At 46.2% G+C, this 19,812-nt stretch overlaps 1 protein-coding gene across 1 annotated transcript in view; it reads left to right on the top strand.

The window, feature by feature from the left end:
• PPIL4 (peptidylprolyl isomerase like 4) overlaps window positions 1–19,812 on the top strand; it is a 160,581-nt gene that overhangs the window by 25,814 nt on the left and 114,955 nt on the right. The window contains exon 4 of the mRNA XM_030198052.1: window positions 14,207–14,324. Within this exon, the coding sequence (XP_030053912.1) occupies window positions 14,207–14,324 (118 nt within the window). The remainder of the gene's footprint in view (window positions 1–14,206; window positions 14,325–19,812) is intronic.

The raw sequence follows: 19,812 nt of genomic DNA, 5'->3' as shown, positions 1-19,812 counted from the left end.
CGGTCAAGCTGTGGCAGTGCAGCAGACCTTGGACAACCTGATCCGCCTGGGTGCGGTCGTTCCGGTGCCAAAAAATCAGATTGGCAAGGGACGTTACTCCATTTACTTTGTGGTTCCAAAGAAAGGAGGTTCTGTCCGGCCTATCCTCGACCTCAAAGGGGTCAATCGGGCCTGGAAAGTGAGGCACTTTCGCATGGAGACTCTCCGCTCTGTTATAGCGGCAGTGAAGGCAGGAGAGTTCTTGGCTTCCTTGGACATCAAGGAAGCGTACCTGCATATTCCCATCTGGCCTCCTCTCCAACGCTTTCTGCGTTTTACAGTCCTGAGACGACACTTCCAGTTCAGAGCCCTCCCTTTCGGGTTGGCTACTGCTCCGCGGACCTTTTCCAAAGTAATGGGGGTCATAGCGGCCTTCCTGCTAAAGGAAGGAGTACAAGTCCATCCTTATCTGGACGACTGGTTGATCCGAGCCCCCTCTTATGCAGAGTGCGGCAAAGCTATGGACCGGGTAGTTGCTCTTGTGAGCTCCCTGGGATGGATCATCAACTGGAAGAAGAGCCAGCTGCGCCCGACTCAGTCCCTGGAGTATCTGGGAGTTCGATTCAACACCCAAGTGGGCAGAGTGTTCCTGCCAGACAATCGGATTGTCAAGCTTCAGGCTCAGGTGGACTAGTTCCTAGTAGCCTCTCCTATTCGGGCTTGGGACTACGTGCAGCTGTTGGGCTCTATGACGGCCACGATGGAAGTAGTGCCCTGGGCCAGGGCTCATATGAGACCACTACAGCTATCTCTGCTGCTGCGCTGGACTCCGATGTCGGAGGATTATGCTGTGCGCCTTCCCGTGGACCCAGCAGTGCGCAAGGCGCTGAGCTGATGGACGCAGACAGACAAGTTGTCTGCAGGATTGCCTCTGGTGACCCCGGAGTGGATTGTCGTCACGACAGACGCCTCTTTGATGGGCTGGGGAGCCCTCTGCTTGGGAAGGACAGCGCAGGGGCTCTAGTCTCCTGCAGAGGCAAGTGGTCTATCAACCTCCTGGAACTCAGAGCCATTCGGTTGGTGTTATTGGAGTTCATCCCGGTACTGGTGTTGTAGCCTGTACGGGTCCTGTCGGACAATGCCACGGCTGTGGCCTATATCAACCGCCAGGGAGGTACCAAGAGCGCCCCTCTAGCCAAGGAGGCTATGAGTCTTTGCCAGTGGGCGGAAGCGAACCTGGAGCAGCTTTCAGCGGCCCACATTGCCGGAGTCATGAATGTCAAGGCGGACTTTCTCAGTCGCCATACCTTGGAGCCCGGAGAGTGGCAACTATCTGCTCAGGCGTTCTTGGACATCACGAAGCGCTGGGGCCAGCCGAGCCTAGATCTGATGGCGTCATCGGCCAATTGCCAAGTGCCGCGCTTTTTCAGCAGAGGACGGGACCCTCGATCCCTGGGAGTAGATGCTCTTCTCCAACAGTGGCCGACACAAGAGCTCCTCTATGTGTTCCCGCCCTGGCCCATGTTGGGCAGGGTGCTAGACCGGGTGGCAAAGCATCCCGGCAGGGTAATCCTGGTGGGTCCGGATTGGCCCAGACGTCCCTGGTATGCGGACTTGATCATGCTCTCAGTCGACGATCCTCTGCGGCTGTCAGTGGAGCAGGGCCGGTTACATCAGGGTCCCGTGGTGATGGAGGATCCCTCTCCCTTTGGTCTTACGGCCTGGCTATTGAGCGGCAGCGTCTGAGGAAGAAGGGCTTCTCAGACAAGGTCATCGCCACTATGCTGAGAGCGAGGAAACGCTCTACTTCTACTGCTTACGCCAGGGTTTGGCGTATCTTTGCAGCATGGTGTGAAGCAGGCTCTCTTTCTCCCTTCACTGCTCCAATTTCTTCAGTGTTGGCGTTCCTGCAAGAAGGTCTGGAGAAAGGCCTGTCGCTCAGTTCCCTTAAAGTCCAGGTAGCGGCTCTGGCTTGCTTCAGGGGCCGCCTGAAGGGTTCTTCCCTGGCTTCGCAGCCAGATGTGGTGCGCTTTCTCAAGGGAGTTAATCACCTGCGCCCTCCTCTGCACTCAGTGGTGCCTGCGTGGAATCTCAACCTGGTGCTATGAGCATTGCAGAAGCCGCCTTTGGAACCCTTGTCGAGGACATCTCTGAAAGACCTGACGTTGAAAGCAGTCTTTTTGGTGGCTATCACTTCAGCCAGAAGAGTTTCCGAGCTCCAGGCGCTCTCATGTCGAGAGCCTTTTCTGCAGTTCACTGAGGCAGGAGTGACTATTCGCACAGTGCCTTCCTTCCTGCCCAAGATTGTTTCTCGCTTCCATGTGAATCAGCAGCTCTGTCTCCCTTCCTTTCGTAGGGAGGACTACCCAGAGGAGTACTCTGCTCTTAAATATATGGATGTGAGACGAGTCATCTTCAGATACTTGGAAGTGGCAAGATGGGTCAAGAAAGCCATTGCAGCGGCTTATGTGGCCGCGGGGAAGGTGCCGCCTATCCAGCTGAAGGCTCACTCCACGAGAGCTCAGGCGGCCTCGATGGCAGAGGCCGGATCCGTCTCCTTGGAAGAGATATGCAAGGCGGCAACTTGGGCTTCGGCTCATACATTCTCCAAGCATTACCGTTTGACTGTGGCTGCACGGGCGGAGGCCCGGTTTGGAGCTTCAGTGTTGAGGTCAGGGATTTCAATGTCCCGCCCTGGGTGAGTACTGCTTCGGTACATCCCACCAGTCTATGGATTGATCAGCTTGATGATATGGAAGGTAAAATTATGTATAATCATACCTGATAATTTTCTTTCCATTAATCATAGCTGATCAATCCATAGCCCCTCCCAGATATCTGTTCTGTTTTTATTCTGGTTGCATTTCAGGTTCAAGTTTAGTCTTCAGTTATTTCAGAAAGACTTCGTGTTCAAGTTCTTTCACTTGGATTCTTCAAGAGTTGAGACGAGTTTGTGTTACAGTGAGCTGCTGCATTCCTCTCCCCTCCGTTTTACGGGGCTGGATTGAGACATAAATTCTGCCGGCACTCCCTCCCGCTTCGTGCGGCTGTAGGGCAGCTTTGTACCCCTCCCGCTTCGGCGGTGTTAGGGTCAGTCAGCTCCTCCCGCGGTTGCGGTTGCAGGATAAGCCAGATCCCCCCGCATCGGCGGGTGTGGTGTCCCTCCCCCGCTCCGCGGGGATGAGCTGGACGGATTCCCCTCCCCCACTTGTGTGGGGATGAGCTGGGTTAATTCCCCTCCCCCGTTTCGGCGGTGGTGAGCTGGGCAGAGTGTCCCATCGTGGGTGTAATTCTCTAAGTGCTGAGTCCTGCGGATGGAGCTTTGATATCGACATACTGAGGAGTTTCCGGCAGCACATGACCACATATAGGGAGGCAAAAGTTTGCTCTCTATCTCCACCTGCTGGTAGATGGACACAACCCACCAGTCTATGGATTGATCAGCTATGATTAATGGAAAGAAAATTATCAGGTATGATTATACATAATTTTACCATACATCACATGAAAACTGTCAGTGCCCACCAGGATGGCATCTCTATGGGACAGCACTTTACAAAACAAGAACACTGCATCAGTGATTTTATGGTGAGAATACCAAAAGGAATCTTTAAGACAATTCAGGAACGTAAGACCTTTGAAGTCAAAATGATGAAATATTTTGACACCCACCAGACAGAACTTAACAAAGATCTGGGTTTTCTTGCCCATTATAAACCATAAAATTCTACTGCTTTGTCACCCTCTTATCTACTATCTGTCTCTCCCTGTCTATCATCCACCTAGCTCTCCCTGTTTCTCACCTAACCCACCCCACCCTCTTCCTGTGAGACTGTCATTGAAATGTTTTTGTTTCACTTATTTACACTAATATTTGCCAACATTTGTTTATTTCTGATCTGAAGAAGAAGTGTTACCTTTGAAAGCTAATTTAAAAATGTATTAAGTTAGTCCAATTAAAGAGGTATCTTATTTTCTTTTCTCTGTTTTGTTTTATTTCTATTTATTACCTTTAGAACGGCTACCACATCACTTTACTCATGCAGAGCCTAAATGATAATTGTCGTCTGACCCTAGATTAGCCTGAACGCTAAGCTGCTATTGTGTAGGTCTCAAAGAATGCTACTGAAATAGAGGGTCGCAGTCATTTACCTTAGGTGGTGATTGTGTTCTTGGAAAGTAAACCTGCTTTAAAAGTAGATTCTTTAAAAATTATTTTTAATGAGGTGCACTAGAAGGAACTCATAGTCTATATTAACCTCAGAAACGATCATTCTACCAGTGATAGTTATACAAGGTAAGTTTTCAATATAGTAATGTAACAGAATTATTGAAAGGAGTGGAGTGGAGGAGTGGCCTAGTGGTTAGAGCACCGAGCTTTTCTATCCAGAGGTGCCTGGTTCAGTTCCCACTGCTGCTCCTTGTGATCTTGGGCAAGTCACTTAACCCTCCATTGTTTCAGAAGCTACTACTGAAAAAGGTGTGAGCAAAAAATCCAAATAAATAAATCTCAAGCAGACTGAAGAGTTTCAAGAGAATATGGTAAAACTAGGGAATTTGGGCAGCTAAGTGGTGGATGAAATTTAGGCTCCTATCCATAAATATATAGTAACCTTTCTGTTAGGCCATGTTAGGGCTCGTGTATTTGGCTATTAATGTTAATATAGGTTAAACCACTCGGAAAAATGGTCTTATGGTCACTGTGGACATACGCCATCTATTTTGTGGTGCCTCAAAAAGGCGGGTCGTTCAGACCTATCCTCGACTTGTGCAGAGTCAACGAGGCCTTAGGAGTGCGACACTTCCGCATGGAAACCCTGCGCTCCGTCATTGTGGCGGTACAGCCAGGAGAGTTTCTCAAGTCTCTGGGCCTCAAGGAGGCGTATTTGCATATTCCCATCTGGCCGCCGCATCAGCGGTTTCTCGGTTTGAGGTATTGAGCCAACATTTTCAGTTTCGCGCCTTGCCTTTCGGCCTGGCATCTGCCCCTTTCCAAGGTGATGGTAGTGGTGGCTGCCTTTCTCAGGCGAGAGGGTATCAGAGTTCACCCTTATCTCGACGACTGGCTCATCAGAGTGGATTTGGCAGACGAAAGCCGACTTGCCACAGCCAGAGTTGTTACAGTTCTTCAGACTCTGGGCTTGGTAGTCAATATGCCCAAAAGTCACCTGACCCCCTCTGTCTCTTGAGTATTGGGGGTCCGGTTCGACACGGCTTTGAGGTTTGGTTTTCTTCCTGAGAACAGGCGCCTCAAGCTTCAGAATCGGGTCCGCCTGCTCCTACGGATGCCTCGAGCTTGGGACTTTGTTCAGCTCCTGGGATCGATGACAGCCACCATAGAGGGAGTTCCCTGGGCGAGCGCTCACATGAGACCGCTGCAGCTTGCTCTGCTTCAGCAATGGTCTCCGATTTCCCAGGAATACCAACGTAGACTAAGGTGGCTTCCTGCGGCCCAGCACAGTATGGATTGGTGGCTTTCCGACAGCATGCTGCGGCAGGGGGATACCACTAGCTCTTCTGTTTTGGTGTCTGGTGATAACGGATGCCATTCTTTCGGGCTGGGGAGCTCATTGCTGGGGACACTATGCTCAGGGTCTGTGGTCCACCACGGAAGCAGGATTGTCCATCAATCGCTTGGAGCTGAGAGCAATATTCCAGGCTCTTCTGGCCTTTCACAGGACGCTGGAGGGTCTTTCTGTCCGAGTTCTATCGGACAGCACGACAGCAGTGGTCTACATCAATCGTCAGGCGGCACTCAGTGCAGGGCTGTGACTGTGGAGGCATCTCAGATCTGTGACTGGGCCGAGCGCCAGCTAGAGCTGCTGTCCGCAGCTCACATAGTGTAGAAATATGCTAGCCCTTGCTCTCAGTAAAATACAGGCCAATGGCCCAGGCTAAGAGCTAAGCCTCTTGAAATCCAAAAATCATCTCTGATACAAAATATATTTCACTGCAGCTCAAGCTGAAATGAGTTCCCAGAGAGCTAGGCCTGTAAAAATTAGAGATCACCTTTGACACAGTTACATTTCACTGTGGCAAGTGCTGAAATGAGGTAATTGAGAGCTGGCAAGGGAGGGGGCATTTGCTCTTGTCCACAATCCTGAGACTGGCACCTGTGAGAAGTCATGAGCAAATTGTTTTGGCTAATATAAGTTGATAGAGGGTTAGATGTATGTAGGATGAGAATACCCAAAGGGAGGGGGGAGCCGAAGAGAGCAAGATGACCTGTGAAGTCATCTCACAAGATGCGCTCTGAGCATATCTTGTTTATACTTAAGAGCTTGAGAATATGATGAAGTCATCCTTATCAACTGATAAGGGCCAAGAGCCCTGGTGAGAAAGCTAGGGTCCATTGGAATCAATGGGGCCAAAATAGTATAAAGGGAGCAGTCTGAGGGGTATTAGATCAGAAAGAAGACTTCAGAGGACTCCAGAGGGCTGTAGTCGTGTCGTGAAGAGCTGTTCCACCATATGAATGCCTGATTTGCCTGTACTGCTGTTGGTGAGATTGTAATAAACTATCTTCTTATATCCCAGTGAGTCCTTCAGATTATGGAGCTTGTCAGTGCCCATTTTATATTATTATATCTACTGAATACTGGGTTTCTTCCTAATTAAGGAGCCTGCTGCTGCTCTGTGTAAAACTGTCATGAGCAGATATAAGGTTGGGGTAATTAAGTATTTAGAGGGGATATGCAGTTCTGTCCAGGATAGTAAAAGGGCCATGGCTCCGCTGCCCAAATGGAGATGGCAGACCTAATAAATAAACAATAGCCAGTCAGAGCAACGTACAAGCCGATTTCCTCAGCAGACATAAAATCGACCCGGCGGAATGGGAACTGGCAGAAGAAGAAGTTTTTCTTCAGATTTGTGCCAAATGGGGGTTTTCAGGCTTGGACCTCATGGTGTCAAGCGTAAACACCAAAGTCCTTCGTTTTTTTTTCAGCAGAAGGAGAGATCCTCGCTCGGCGGGGTTGGATGCTCTGGCATAACCTTGGCCCTTGGGCCTCCTGTATGTGTTCCTTCCTTGGCCCTTGATAGGGCGAGTACTACTTCGGATTCGCCTGCACCGAGGTTTGGTGATTCTCATCGCCCCGAATTGGCCAAGGTGTCCGTGGTACGCAGATCTCCGACAGATGCTGGTGGACGCGCCTCTTCCTTTGCCTCGGGTTTTGAATTTGTTAGTTCAGGGTCCAGTGACTATGGAAGATCCTTGCCGCTTTGGTCTTACGGCCTGGCTCTTGAAAGGGCGAAATTGAGGGACAAGGGCTATTCTAATAAGGTTATTGCCACGCTCTTGCAGGCTCGCACGCGGTCTACCTCTGCGACTTATGCTTGGATCTGGCGCGCTTTTGAGGCGTAGTGTACTCCAAAGTCTATCTCGCCGACTGGTGACAGTCTCGCTTTTGCTGGACGGGCCACGAAAGGGCCTGGCCTTCAATTCCCTTCGAGTTCAAGTGACAACGTTGGCCTGCTTCCGGTTATTGTCCGATTTCTCAGAGGAGCGCTTCATCTCCATCCTTCTTTGTGGTCGCCTTGTCCGGCTTGGCACCTGGGGCTCGTGTTGAAGGCGCTCCAGCGATCTCCATTTGAGCCTCTTAAACGGGCTTCTGAGAAGGATGTGACTCTCAAGACAGTTGTTTTAGTGGCAGTGACGTCGGCAAGAAGAGTGTCTGTGCTTCAGGCTCTTTCCTGTCGGGATCCTTTTCTACAGTTCTTGGAATCCGGGGTAACTGTTCGTACAATGCCTTCCTTTCTGCCTAAGGTGGTTTCAGCTTTTCACCTGAACCAGCTCATTTTTCTTTCTTCCTTTTTTCTAAGGAGGAGCTTCCAGACTCCTTTGGGCAATTGCGCCTTTTTGGATGTCCGCAGGGCTCTGTGGCAATATCTGCAGATATCAAATGAGTTTAGGAATTCTGATCATTTATTTATTCTGTTGGCAGGTCCCCGACAGGGGTTTCCAGTGTCTTGAGGCCACTGTAGTCCGCTGGATTAAGGAACTCATTTTTTCGGCTTATCTGCTTTCAGGGCAGTCGCGTTTAAAGCGCACTCTACGAGGGCAATGTCCTCTTCATGGGCTGAAACGGGTGTGTTTTCTCTTCAAGAGATCTGTCGTTTGGCTTCGTGGGCTTCTCAGCTCTCTTTCGTGCGGCATTACAGGCTGGATGTGGCAGCGCGGCAGGATGCGCATTTTGGAGCGCAAGTGCTTGCTCGCGGAGTTGCCTGTTCCCACCCTACTTAGGGAGTGCTTTTGTACATCCCATCAGTTAATGGATTCATCTGCTGTTGATGACAAGGAAGGGAAAATTAGGTTCTTACCTTGATAATTTTCTTTCCTTTAGTCACAGCAGATGAATCCATGATCCCTCCCTGACTGACTTTAGTTTTTGTACAGATGCTGCATACAGACATTGTGCCTCATCAGGAGTACTTGAAGACAAGCTATCAGAGTTACTACATGCTGTTCTTATTGCAGGAGGTTGATAACGTCCCTCTTTTGTTTGGTTATTGCTCTGGTTCAGGGGCATTTGTTCTCTGTGAGGAAAGTTTTATGCTATTTTGCCTTTCTTATTCACTCTGCTTTGGAAATTTCGTATACTGAAGGCAGAGGGGGCTGGGCATCCAGGAACACTATGTGCTTTCAGTGTTCTCTATCTCCACCTGCTGGTAGGTGGATACAACCCATCAGTTAATGGATTCATCTGCTGTGACTAAAGGAAAGAAAATTATCAAGGTAAGTACCTAATTTTCCCATCTGTTACAATGCAAATCTGCTTATAATGCGATGCAAGCGTAGCTTCCGATTTGATTAACAGGAGACAGCATAATGGCACAGTGCCGAAGCCTCTCCACCCACTCGGAGCCAAGCACGCTGTCTCATGTTAATCATACCTCCTTGGATTATAGAAATGTCTGAAACCTCAAATGGAAGAAGTTTAGTTTGGAAATAAAAATTGCTGCGCTTAATAGAATCAAATCTGGAGTCCAGCAAACCCAAGTGGCTAGAGACCTAGCAGTGAACAAGTCAACAGTTCGTGGATGAAAAAAGGAGGAGGAGAAACTTTGTGATGCAGCTAAGTCCATAGAAACAGACGATGGACTGAAGCGAAAACATTTGTGGCAACCTCAAGACAGCCAGTTGGATAAACCTATGTTTCAGTGGTTTGTCCAAGAAAGACTCCATCTGCAAACGCAAGCAAAAAAACATTCACAAAGATCTTCACAGAAATGAGTCAACATCATTTACAGCAAGTAGTGGATGGCTGAATCACTTTAAAAGATGACATGGGGTAACCAAAACTGATATTTCAGGAGAGAGATGTTCAGCTTATGATGAAACCACATGCTCGAACCCCGCCCAACTTCAGAAGATAATTTGAGATGGCGGCTATATCACAGAACAGGTGTATAACTCAGATGAGATCAGACTATGTTACAAAATGTTAACAAATACCATTCTGGCTTGCAAGAATGACGATCAGTGAAAGCAAGCAAATGAAAGACATTCTTTTATATGTTAACCAAACAGGAAATCACAAACTGAAGCCACTTTGTGTAGGCAAGTTTCAATCACCATGGTCTTCCACCATGTGAACATGACCTCTATGCCTTTTTCCTACAAGTTTAGCAAAAAATGCATGGATTGACTTCCAGCATTTTCGAAAACTGGTTTCATCAGCAGTTCATACCCGAGGTAAAACGCTTATGGCAACAAGGTTCCGATTCCAAAGCTTTGTTATTGCTAGATAACTGCCCTACCCATCCGTTGGCTGATAGCCTAATAAGTAGAGATGGCAAAACCTGAGTCAGCTACTTGCCCAAAAACGCCACATCAAAATTACATCTGCTCGATCAAGGTATTATATCAATGTTCAAGATGAACTTCTGAAAGACACCGATACAGCGAATAATTATGAGTGAGGATTCAGTTACTGCATTTTTAAAGAAGCTACACCTAAAGGAAGTTTTTTTATATTGGTGATGAAGCCTGGAATGTGATCACAAAAATCTGCATTACTAAATGTTGGAGAAACCTAACTGGTGCAAGTATAGTCCTGGATATCTCCCAGGTAGACAGTGATGGTGATGAAGAAAATGATTTTGAAGACCTTACAGAGGAAGATGTTGCCACCGCCAAACAGTTCTTGGAAAGATACATTAATGAAGGCCTCACAGAAAAGAGTGCTGGAAGTGTTCATTGATAGGGAGAGTGGGGCCACTATAGAATCTTGGCGACTTAAATTCTTTATTGTATGGACAAGATGGCGGTTTGAATCTCTCATTTATTCTCATAGGTTTAATAAATACAGAGTGCACTATGATTTCCTTTTTCATCTTAATTCTAGACAATTGTACAATACATCAATAAAAGATTGAAACATGATTTATATACAGTATTGTTATTCTATGGTCTTCAGTTATCACGTTGAAAAACAAGAGGCATGCAAAATTGATAGCAGGTACGGTATAAGTTGAATGCAGAAAAATGGGTAGAAATTTCTAATGCAATCCGCTTATACTGCAGTGTGATTCTTTGGACCCCAAGCACTGTGTTATAACGATGTTAATCTGTATCTTGAAATTCTCAGTTTACTTTGGCAGCAGCAATCAAAAATGCAAAGAGAATGTTGGAAATAAAGAATAAAGTAGAGACTATGGGAGCATGTTCAAAGGGTTTAACTGGACAGGAGAGGTTCTTGCCTGGTTTAACCCCACTGAGCTAGCCAGTCCCAGATATACAGCAGCACTTAACCGGTTAGTGCCACTGAATATCCCTGCTAACCGGTCAGTCTCTTAATTAGTTAGATTAGGGGCAGGCCGGGGGCAGAACATTAATTTAGCAGGTTAGTAGTGATACTCAGTCTGCTAATCAGCTAAGTAGCTGCATAAAGTTAGGACAGCAAAACAGCTGTCCTAACTTTGGACCTCTTTTATGAAACCGCACTAGTGGTTCCCGTGCAGCAGTGCTGAAAGCCCATTCAAAGTGAATGGGCTTTGTCATCATTGCCGTACCGGGAACCGCTAGTGCGGTTTCATAAAAGAGGCCCTTTATGTGGTTAGTAAACTGGTCATCAGTCAGAATATTGGCCGATGCCTGGTGTTACTTCTGTGTCAGCGGTCATACCTGGATATTCAGTACTTGAATCTGTGCATACCCCAGCATTGAATATCCAGGGTTAACTCAAACCGCAGCTGGAAGCAGCTTGCAAGCCAGTTACCACTATTCCCCCCCCCCCCCCCCCCCCTAATGCCATTTTCTGTATATTTTTAAAAATTAACATATTATTGGTCTCTTTATAGTATGTAATTATGTCATCTCTGCGACACTTTGTTCCATACTTTGTGTCATCTCTGTGATACTTTGTACCATACTTTGTAAGCCGCACTGAACCCACTCTATGTAATTATGTTATCTCTGTGATACATTGTTTCCATACCTGTATTATCTCCGTGATACTTTGTACCATACTTCGTAAGCCGCACTGAACCTGCTATCGAGCGGGAAAGAGCGGGGTATAAATGCCACAAATAAATTAAAATATAAAACTATCCCCACTTTTGTGAAGAGGGACCACCTCCGCTGTTCTCCAATCCCTCGGAACCTCTCCCGTCTCCAAGCCAATTTGCTAAATAGATACTTTTTGTTCTGTTTTCACTGAAGAAAACCCTGGGGAAGGACCGAGAGGGACTAGCAAAAGTACACCTGAGAGTGAGGTGGATAGAGCGCCGTTCACAGAAGAGAGTGTGTATCAACAGCTTGGAAAGCTGAAGGTGGACAAAGCCATGGGGCCGGACGGGATCCACCCCAGAATACTGAGGGAGCTCAGAGAGGTTCTGGCGGGTCCTCTTAAAGACTTGTTTAATAAATCCTTGGAGACGGGAGAGGTTCCGAGGGATTGGAGAACGGCGGAGGTGGTCCCTCTTCACAAAAGTGGGGATAGGGAAGAAGCTGGAAACTACAGGCCGGTAAGCCTCACTTCGGTTATTGGAAAAGTAATGGAAGCCATGCTGAAGGAAAGGATAGTGAATTTCCTGGAAGCCAATAAGTTGCAAGATCCGAGACAACATGGTTTCACCAAAGGGAAATCGTGCCAAACAAATCTCATTGAATTCTTTGACTGGGTGACAGGAGAATTAAATCAAGGACGTGCTATGGACGTCATCTACTTAGATTTCAGCAAGGCTTTCGACACGGTTCCCCACAGGAGGCTCTTAAATAAACTAGACAGCCTGAAGATAGGACCCGAAGTGGTGAACTGGATTAGGAACTGGTTGACAGACAGACGCCAGAGGGTGGTGGTGAATGGAGTTCGCTCGGAGGAGGGAAAGGTGAGTAGTGGAGTGCCTCAGGGATCGGTGCTGGGGCCGATTCTATTCAATATATTTGTGAGTGACATTGCCGAGGGGTTACAAGGGTAAGGTTAGCCTTTTTGCGGATGACACCAAGTTTTCCAACAGAGTGGACACCCCGGAGTGTGTGGAAAACATGAAAAAAGATTTGAAGAAGCTAGAAGAATGGTCTAACGTTTGGCAATTAAAATTCAATGCGAAGAAATGCAAAGTGATGCACTTAGGGAGTAGAAATCCAAGGGAGACGTATGTATTAGGCGGGGAGAGTCTGATAGGCATGGACGGGGAGAGGGATCTTGGGGTGATAGTATTTGAGGACCTGAAGGCGACGAAACAGTGCGACAAGGCAGTGGCAGTAGCTAGAAGATTTCTAGGCTGTATAGAGAGAGGAGTGACCAGCAGAAGAAAGGAGGTTTTAATGCCCCTGTATAAGACGTTGGTGAGGCCCCACCTGGAGTATTGTGTTCAGTTTTGGAGGCCGTATCTTGCGAAGGATGTTAAAAAAATGGATCTCTTATGATATTGTGCTTTTAAGAGCCTCTTCTCCTAACCTCTCTCTTTTAGAATCCGATAAGAAATTGTTTAACATTTTGTTAGCGGTTGCTTTACATTTAATTGTTTTAAATTGGAAAAATAATGTACATCTCAATTATAATGAATGGTGGAGTAACGTGTGTGTGATTAGGAAATATGAAACTATACTAGCCCATAGGCAACGTTGTGTTCAATCTGTCTTGAAGACCTGGGCTCGTTTGGATTCATTTTGTCAGACTCCTAATAGCACTACCTGATAATTGTATAATTGCTGGTTTGCTATGGGTATTGTCATGGTATGTTGTTCTGCCTTTTTATTTTTGGTTATTAACTTTGCCATGGATTATTGTTACTGTTTCTTTTTGGTTGTTTTGTGTTATACTTGTAAAACCTTAATAAAAATATGAAAAAAAAAAAAAAAAAAATGGAAGCGGTGCAAAGAAAAGCTACGAGGATGGTATGGGATTTACATTCCAAGACGTATGAAGAGAGGCTTGCTGACCTGAACATGTACACCCTGGAGGAAAGGAGGAACAGGGGTGATATGATACAGACGTTCAAATATTTGAGAGGTATTAATCCGCAAACGAATCTTTTCCGGAGATGGGAAGGCGGTAGAACGAGGGGACATGAAATGAGATTGAAGGGGGGCAGACTCAGGAAAGATGTCAGGAAGTATTTTTTTCACGGAGAGGGTGGTGGACGCTTGGAATGCCCTCCCACGGGAGGTGGTGGAGATGAAAACGGTAACGGAGTTCAAAAATGCGTGGGATATGCAAAGAGGAATCCTGTGCAGAAGGAATGGATCCTCAGAAGCTTAGCTGAAATTGGGTGGCGGAGCAGTTGGGGGGAAGAGGGGGTGGTGGTTGGGAGGCCAGGATAGGGGAGGGCAGACTTATACGGTCTGTACCAGAGCCGCTGATGGGAGAGGGGGTGGTGGTTGGGAGGTGAGGATAGGGGAGGGCAGACTTATACGGTCTGTACCAGAGTCGCTGATGGGAGGCGGGACTGGTGGTTGGGAGGCGGGAAATACTGCTGGGCAGACTTATATGGTCTGTGCCCTGAAAAGGACAGGTACAAATTCAAGGTAAGGTATACACATATGAGTTTGTCTTGGGCAGACTGGATGGACCATGCAGGTCTTTTTCTGCCGTCATCTACTATGTTACCATAATTCGTAAGCCGCACTGAACCTGCTATCGAGCGGGAAAGAGCGGGGTATAAATGCCACAAATAAATTAAAATATAAAACTTTAATATTTTTCATTAATAATTTTTTTTAAAACTATTGTTTAATTCCATGTATGAATTTTCTGCTCTTTTTATTTTATTTTTTTTCCAGTAAACTTTATGGGGACCAAGCTAGGTATTTTGAGGCAGAAAAAACACCGAGAATCAAACACAAGAAGAAAGGAACAGTGTCCATGGTGAACAATGGAAATGGCCAGCACGGATCTCAGGTGAGCAGACTAGGGCCCGTTTCTGTAACGATCAAAGAGAGGAGACTCTTCAGGAAATTACTGTCTAGTATGAGGCAGTCTGCTTTTAGGTACTGTGCTTCCTAGCTATGAACTTGCTTCTGGAGGACCTTTGACACAATGAGGTCTGTCTTTTGTTTAGAAAACAGGCAAAAGCCTGGAGGCCAGGTCTTTTCATAACTTGACTGGAGGGTGTAAGAGTAGACTGACTCCTGGCTACTTTAATACTGTAATTGGATGAACATATATAGAATGATAAATGATTGTAATGATGGCAAGCTGTATGATAGGGTGGGATCAGCTATGAAGAAAATTGATGGGGATTATTATTGTAAGGGAGCTGGGATGTAGGGAAACCATCGTCAAAGGAGATAAATTTGTTTTTGTTTTTTCTTTGTTTTGCATCTTGGTGAGAGCTTTATGATAAAGCCAGCCATTAAATGAAGGAAAATACCAAGGTAGACCCAGAGCTGGGGAACTAGATGATAATGTCTGATGTTTGGGAGAGCGTGAAAGAAGTTATTTTTATCCTCTGGGAAGGAGGAAGTGATGAATGGTACCCTGAGTTGTTTAAGCAGTCTTACTTGCTTTATTAAACACTTAAAAGAACATGGTATGCTTGCACAGAGCCACCAAAATTTTGAGCATCTGTATTAACTACATATGTGTAAAAAAAAAAGAAAACAAATTCTTTGAATTAGCCAGTTAAGTTACATGGCAATGCACAATGTTACTTCTCATTTAAAAATAAATAAAATCCAGGCTGAATTCATAAACCTGTCTTCTGTTCTGAGGCCAGCTGGGGCTGGAGCTGGTATTATAGAGAGAGTGTTCACAAGATTTCCAACCATTGCACATCAAGCAACATTAAAGCACTGGTTCCCAGACTGTGGTTCATGTCAATGAATGAGGTTAGAGAAACAAATCCATTTTCCCTCTCTCTCTCGACATCCACTATTACCTATGTCCAGAAGTGACAAGGCCTTCACCCCCTCCTCCTATGTGGGATTCCTGTTAGACTGGAAACCAGTGCAGCATATGGGGGTCTGTGAGTGCACTAACTCTCATTCTCTGTGCTGAATTCTTCCACTGTTGCTACACTGCTGCTGTTGCTGCCTTCTTACTTTGGATAAGCGAAGGAATAAGAGTAGAGACCTGCTATTTTTTTTTTCATCATTTGGGGCTAAAAGTTTGAGCAGCACCGATCTAATGGCTACATTTTAAGGTGTGTGGTGATTGGGCTAGATCAGTGGCATAGTCTGATGGCCGATTTAGGGTGGGCCCAAGCCCAAAATTTATCTCTTTCACCACCCTCCTTGCCCCTCTTGTGCCCCCTCCCCAAAACCAAAAGAAATACCTAAGCTGGAAGAAATGTGCAAGTCCCAGCAGAAGGAACACTTACACCCTTTGCAGCCGGAGGCATTGTCCTTGAGCCAATGACACAGCCAGCCTCCACTTATGCATACACACTAAGCATGCGGAAGGGGTGGGGCACAGCAGCTTGGGAACACAGCTGCACAGGGTGGAAGTGTTCCTTTTGCCGGGGGAGGTCTTCGACTGGTGGTGCTTCTGGATCTCTGACAGCCACACCAACAGAGCACTGATTTTTTGGGTGGGCCTCAGCCCAGAATGGATGGCCTTTGCTACGCCACTGGGCTAGGGGCAGGAGGAAATATTGGTTATTCTGACTGTAGACTTGTAGCACAATAATGTCTTGATTCCAGTTTGCCTGAGAGCGTGAAGGAGCAGGAAGAAACTGTTGAGCTGAAATTTTAAAGGGTTGCTCAAGTGTACCGTGTCATTTTTATATCTAGGGAGATTCATTTTTAAGAGTAATTAGGTTACATCTTCTGTAAGTGTTCTTGAAACCTTATTTATTGAAACTGTCGCTGCTTTTTCTAGAATTATTACCAGTGTTTCTCGTGTAGATACCAGTGGTTTAATATTAGGGTAGCGTTCCTTTAGTGGTATTATTAGCTAAAGTAGACTTTCAACATAGCTGACTCAGAAGTTGAAATTCTTATCTGTGACTATGTAGCTGTGTGTTACAGTGCTATACCGTATACTCGTAGGAGCTTGCTTCTCTGTCTTATTTAGAGGAATAGTTGCAGGGATTTTGTGCATGCTCATGCTCGGAGCCAACAGTGTCAAAAGTATGGAGATGAGAGCGAGATTATGGGGGGATGGAGGGAAAAATCTCCTTCCTTAGCGTCTCTTTTGACTGGCTAAGGTGACTTGTCCAAGGTCACAGAGTGTCAGTAGGATTTGAACCTTGGCTTCTCTGGTTTTCCACTTGCTGCTCTAAACAGTCAACTCCTCCTTTAATAAATACGTTGATTCTGTGAAGAGCAAATGAAGGTGTGGAGCTTTTGTGTTTTGCTAAAATTGAATCATAAAAGACTGCAAATAAAATAAATGAGTGTATTTGTATATTTATTTATTTATGGCATTTATATCCCACAATATATGAACGAGTAACTATGTGTATGTTATGTACATGAAGCACTGCATGCTTTTCATACAGACAGTGACTTATCTACAGCGCATGGTGTGAAAAAGTCATTTTTTTAATATTCAGGCCAACTCCTGAAAATGACTTCAGGCAGCAATATGAATCTGTCTTTATTGCAATCTACGTATCAGAAGTTTCTGCTGCCTAAGTTCATCGATGACGGCCACCATAGAGGGAGTTCCCTTGGCGAGAGCTCACATGAGACCGCTACAGCTTGCTCTGCTTCAGCAATGGTTTCCGATTTCCCAGGAATACCAACGCAGACAAAGGTGGCTTCCTGCAGCCCAGCACAGTACGGATTGGTGGCTTTCCGACAGCATGCTGCGGCAGGGGGATGCCACTGGCTCTTCCGTTTTGGTGTCTGCCCGCAACCTTATAGTCATCTTCGACTCCTCCCTCTCCTCTGCCCATATCCAGCAGACAGCCAAGACCTGTCGCTTCTTTCTCTATAACATCAGCAAAATTCGCCCTTTCCTCTCTGAGCACACCACACGAACTCTCATCCACTCTCTCATTACCTCTCGCCTTGACTACTGCAACCTACTCCTCACTGGCCTCCCACTTAACCATCTATCCCCCCTTCAATCCGTTCAGAACTCTGCTGCGCGTCTTATCTTCCGCCTAGACCGATATGCTCATATCACCCCTCTCCTCAAGTCACTTCACTGGCTTCCGATCAGATACTGCATACAGTTCAAGCTTCTCCTACTAACCTACAAATGTACTCAATCTGCAGCCCCTCACTACCTCTCTACCCTCATTTCCCCTTACGCTCCTACCCGTAACTTCCGCTCACAGGACAAATCCCTCCTCTCAGTACCCTTCTCCACCACCGCCAACTCCAGACTCCGCCCTTTCTGCCTCGCCTCACCCTATGCTTGGAATAAACTCCCTGAGCCCATACACCAAGCCCCCTCCCTACCCATCTTCAAATCCTTGCTCAAAGCCCACCTCTTCAATGTCGCTTTCGGCACCTAACCATTGTACCTCTATCCAGGAAATCTAGACTGCCTCAATCTTGATTGACTGCACTTTTTGTCCTTTAGATTGTAAGCTCCTTCTTTGTTAATTGTACAGCACTGTGCAACCCTGGTAGCACTTTAGAAATGTTAAATAGTAGTAGTAGTAGTAAATATTGTATCAGCTAGGGTAGGAGTGGATAAACATGTCCTGCTGCAGCCTGTGTCACTCCTTTACTGTGTGTGAGTGAGACTAACAAGTTAGTTACTTCCATTAAAGGCCTGGTTGATGAGCCAACCTTTCACCTTCTTCCTGAAGTAGAGATAGTCTTGTGTTAAGCGGAGCCTTTCAAGCAGTGCATTCCAGAGTATGAGGGCTACTCCGGAGAAGGCTCGATTGTGGGTATCACATCGTGTAATGTCTTTTGGAGAGGGTATGGTTAGCGATAGTCCTTGAAGAGGACCTTAGTAACATAGTAGGTGATGGCAGAAAAAGGCCTGCATGGTCCATCCAGTCTGCCCAACAAGATAAATCATATGTGCTACTTTTTGTGTATACTCTACTTTGATTTGTACCTGTGCTCTTCAGGGCACAGACCGTATAAGTCTGCCCAGCACTATCCCCGCCTCCCAACCACCGGCACTGGCACAGACCGTATAAATCTGCCCAGCACTATCCCCGCCTCCCGCCACCGGCTCTGGCACAGACTGTATAAGTCTGCCCAGCACTATCCCCGCCTCCCAACCACCAGCCCTGCCTCCCACCACCGGCTCTGCCACCCGATCTCGACTAAGCTCCTGAGGATCCATTCCTTCTGCACAGGATTCCTTTATGCTTAGCCCATGCATGTTTGAATTCCGTTACGGTTTTCATTTCCACCACCTCCCGCGGGAGGGCATTCCAAGCACCCACTACTCTCTCCGTGAAAAAATACTTTCTGACATTTTTCTTGAGTCTGCCCCCCTTTAATCTCATTTCCTTTAATCTCATTTCATGTCCTCTCGTTCTACCGCCTTCGTGTAGAAGGTCATCCTGTTCAAGTACTCGGGACCATTTCCTTTAAAGGGCCTTGAAGATCAGATATAGAGTTTTAAATGACTGATGTGCTGGAGCTGCAACAGCCTGAAAAAGCCCCCACACTGTATATCAAATTTGAAAACAAACTTGTAAGTCACTGCAATATCATAATTTTCCCACTCAATTCTTATGGACCAGTCAGAAGCAGCATATTGTCAAGTTCCCTTACAAGCAGCAACCGAGCCGACTCAGAATTGTCATCAGTCCACTTGTCAATATTCATATAAGTGCAAATGTTTATTACTGTAAATTCATACTGCATTTTTAACAAAGCAATTTCTTCTTGTGTAGAAAACGTTTTGAAATAGTTATCAACTTATCTGAAGAACCCACAACAATTGAAACCAGAGGACGGATTGAAAAGGAAACCTTCTGGGGACGTATCTACGACAATAATTGGTCAATAGACCCAAACTCAAACCACTTCCTTACAGACTGGGACCACAGATGTAAACTCATTCTAGATGGTATTGCTCCACTACACTCCAAAACCCTAAACTCAAAGAAAAAACCGTCTCCATGGTTCAGCGAGGACTTTAAAAAAAAGAAACCAGGAAACTTGAAAAGATCTGGAGCAAATCAAAAAATGATATCACCCTTAACGCTTGGAAACAAACACAAAAGAAATACAAGAATGACATTAAGCGAGCCAAAAGAACTTACTACACAAAACAAATCACAACCACAGGAACAGACATAAAAAAACAATACAAAATCATAAAAAGCCTTCTTAACACGAACCCAGTTACAACTTCACCCTCAAACTGTCCATCCGCCGACCAGATGGCCAAATTCTTCAACGATAAAATCACTAATCTGTGCAAAACAATTCCACAAGATGACACCAATATTGACGCTTACCTCGACGAACTAGACCCTGACTCTGAAGAGGTCCCAGCAGATTGCTACTGAACAAATTTT

Source organism: Microcaecilia unicolor, chromosome 3, assembly GCF_901765095.1.
Source record: "Microcaecilia unicolor chromosome 3, aMicUni1.1, whole genome shotgun sequence".
NCBI lineage: Eukaryota > Metazoa > Chordata > Amphibia > Gymnophiona > Siphonopidae > Microcaecilia > Microcaecilia unicolor.
The sequence above is the reverse complement of the archived record's forward strand: the minus strand, read 5'-3'. Positions and strand labels throughout refer to the sequence as shown.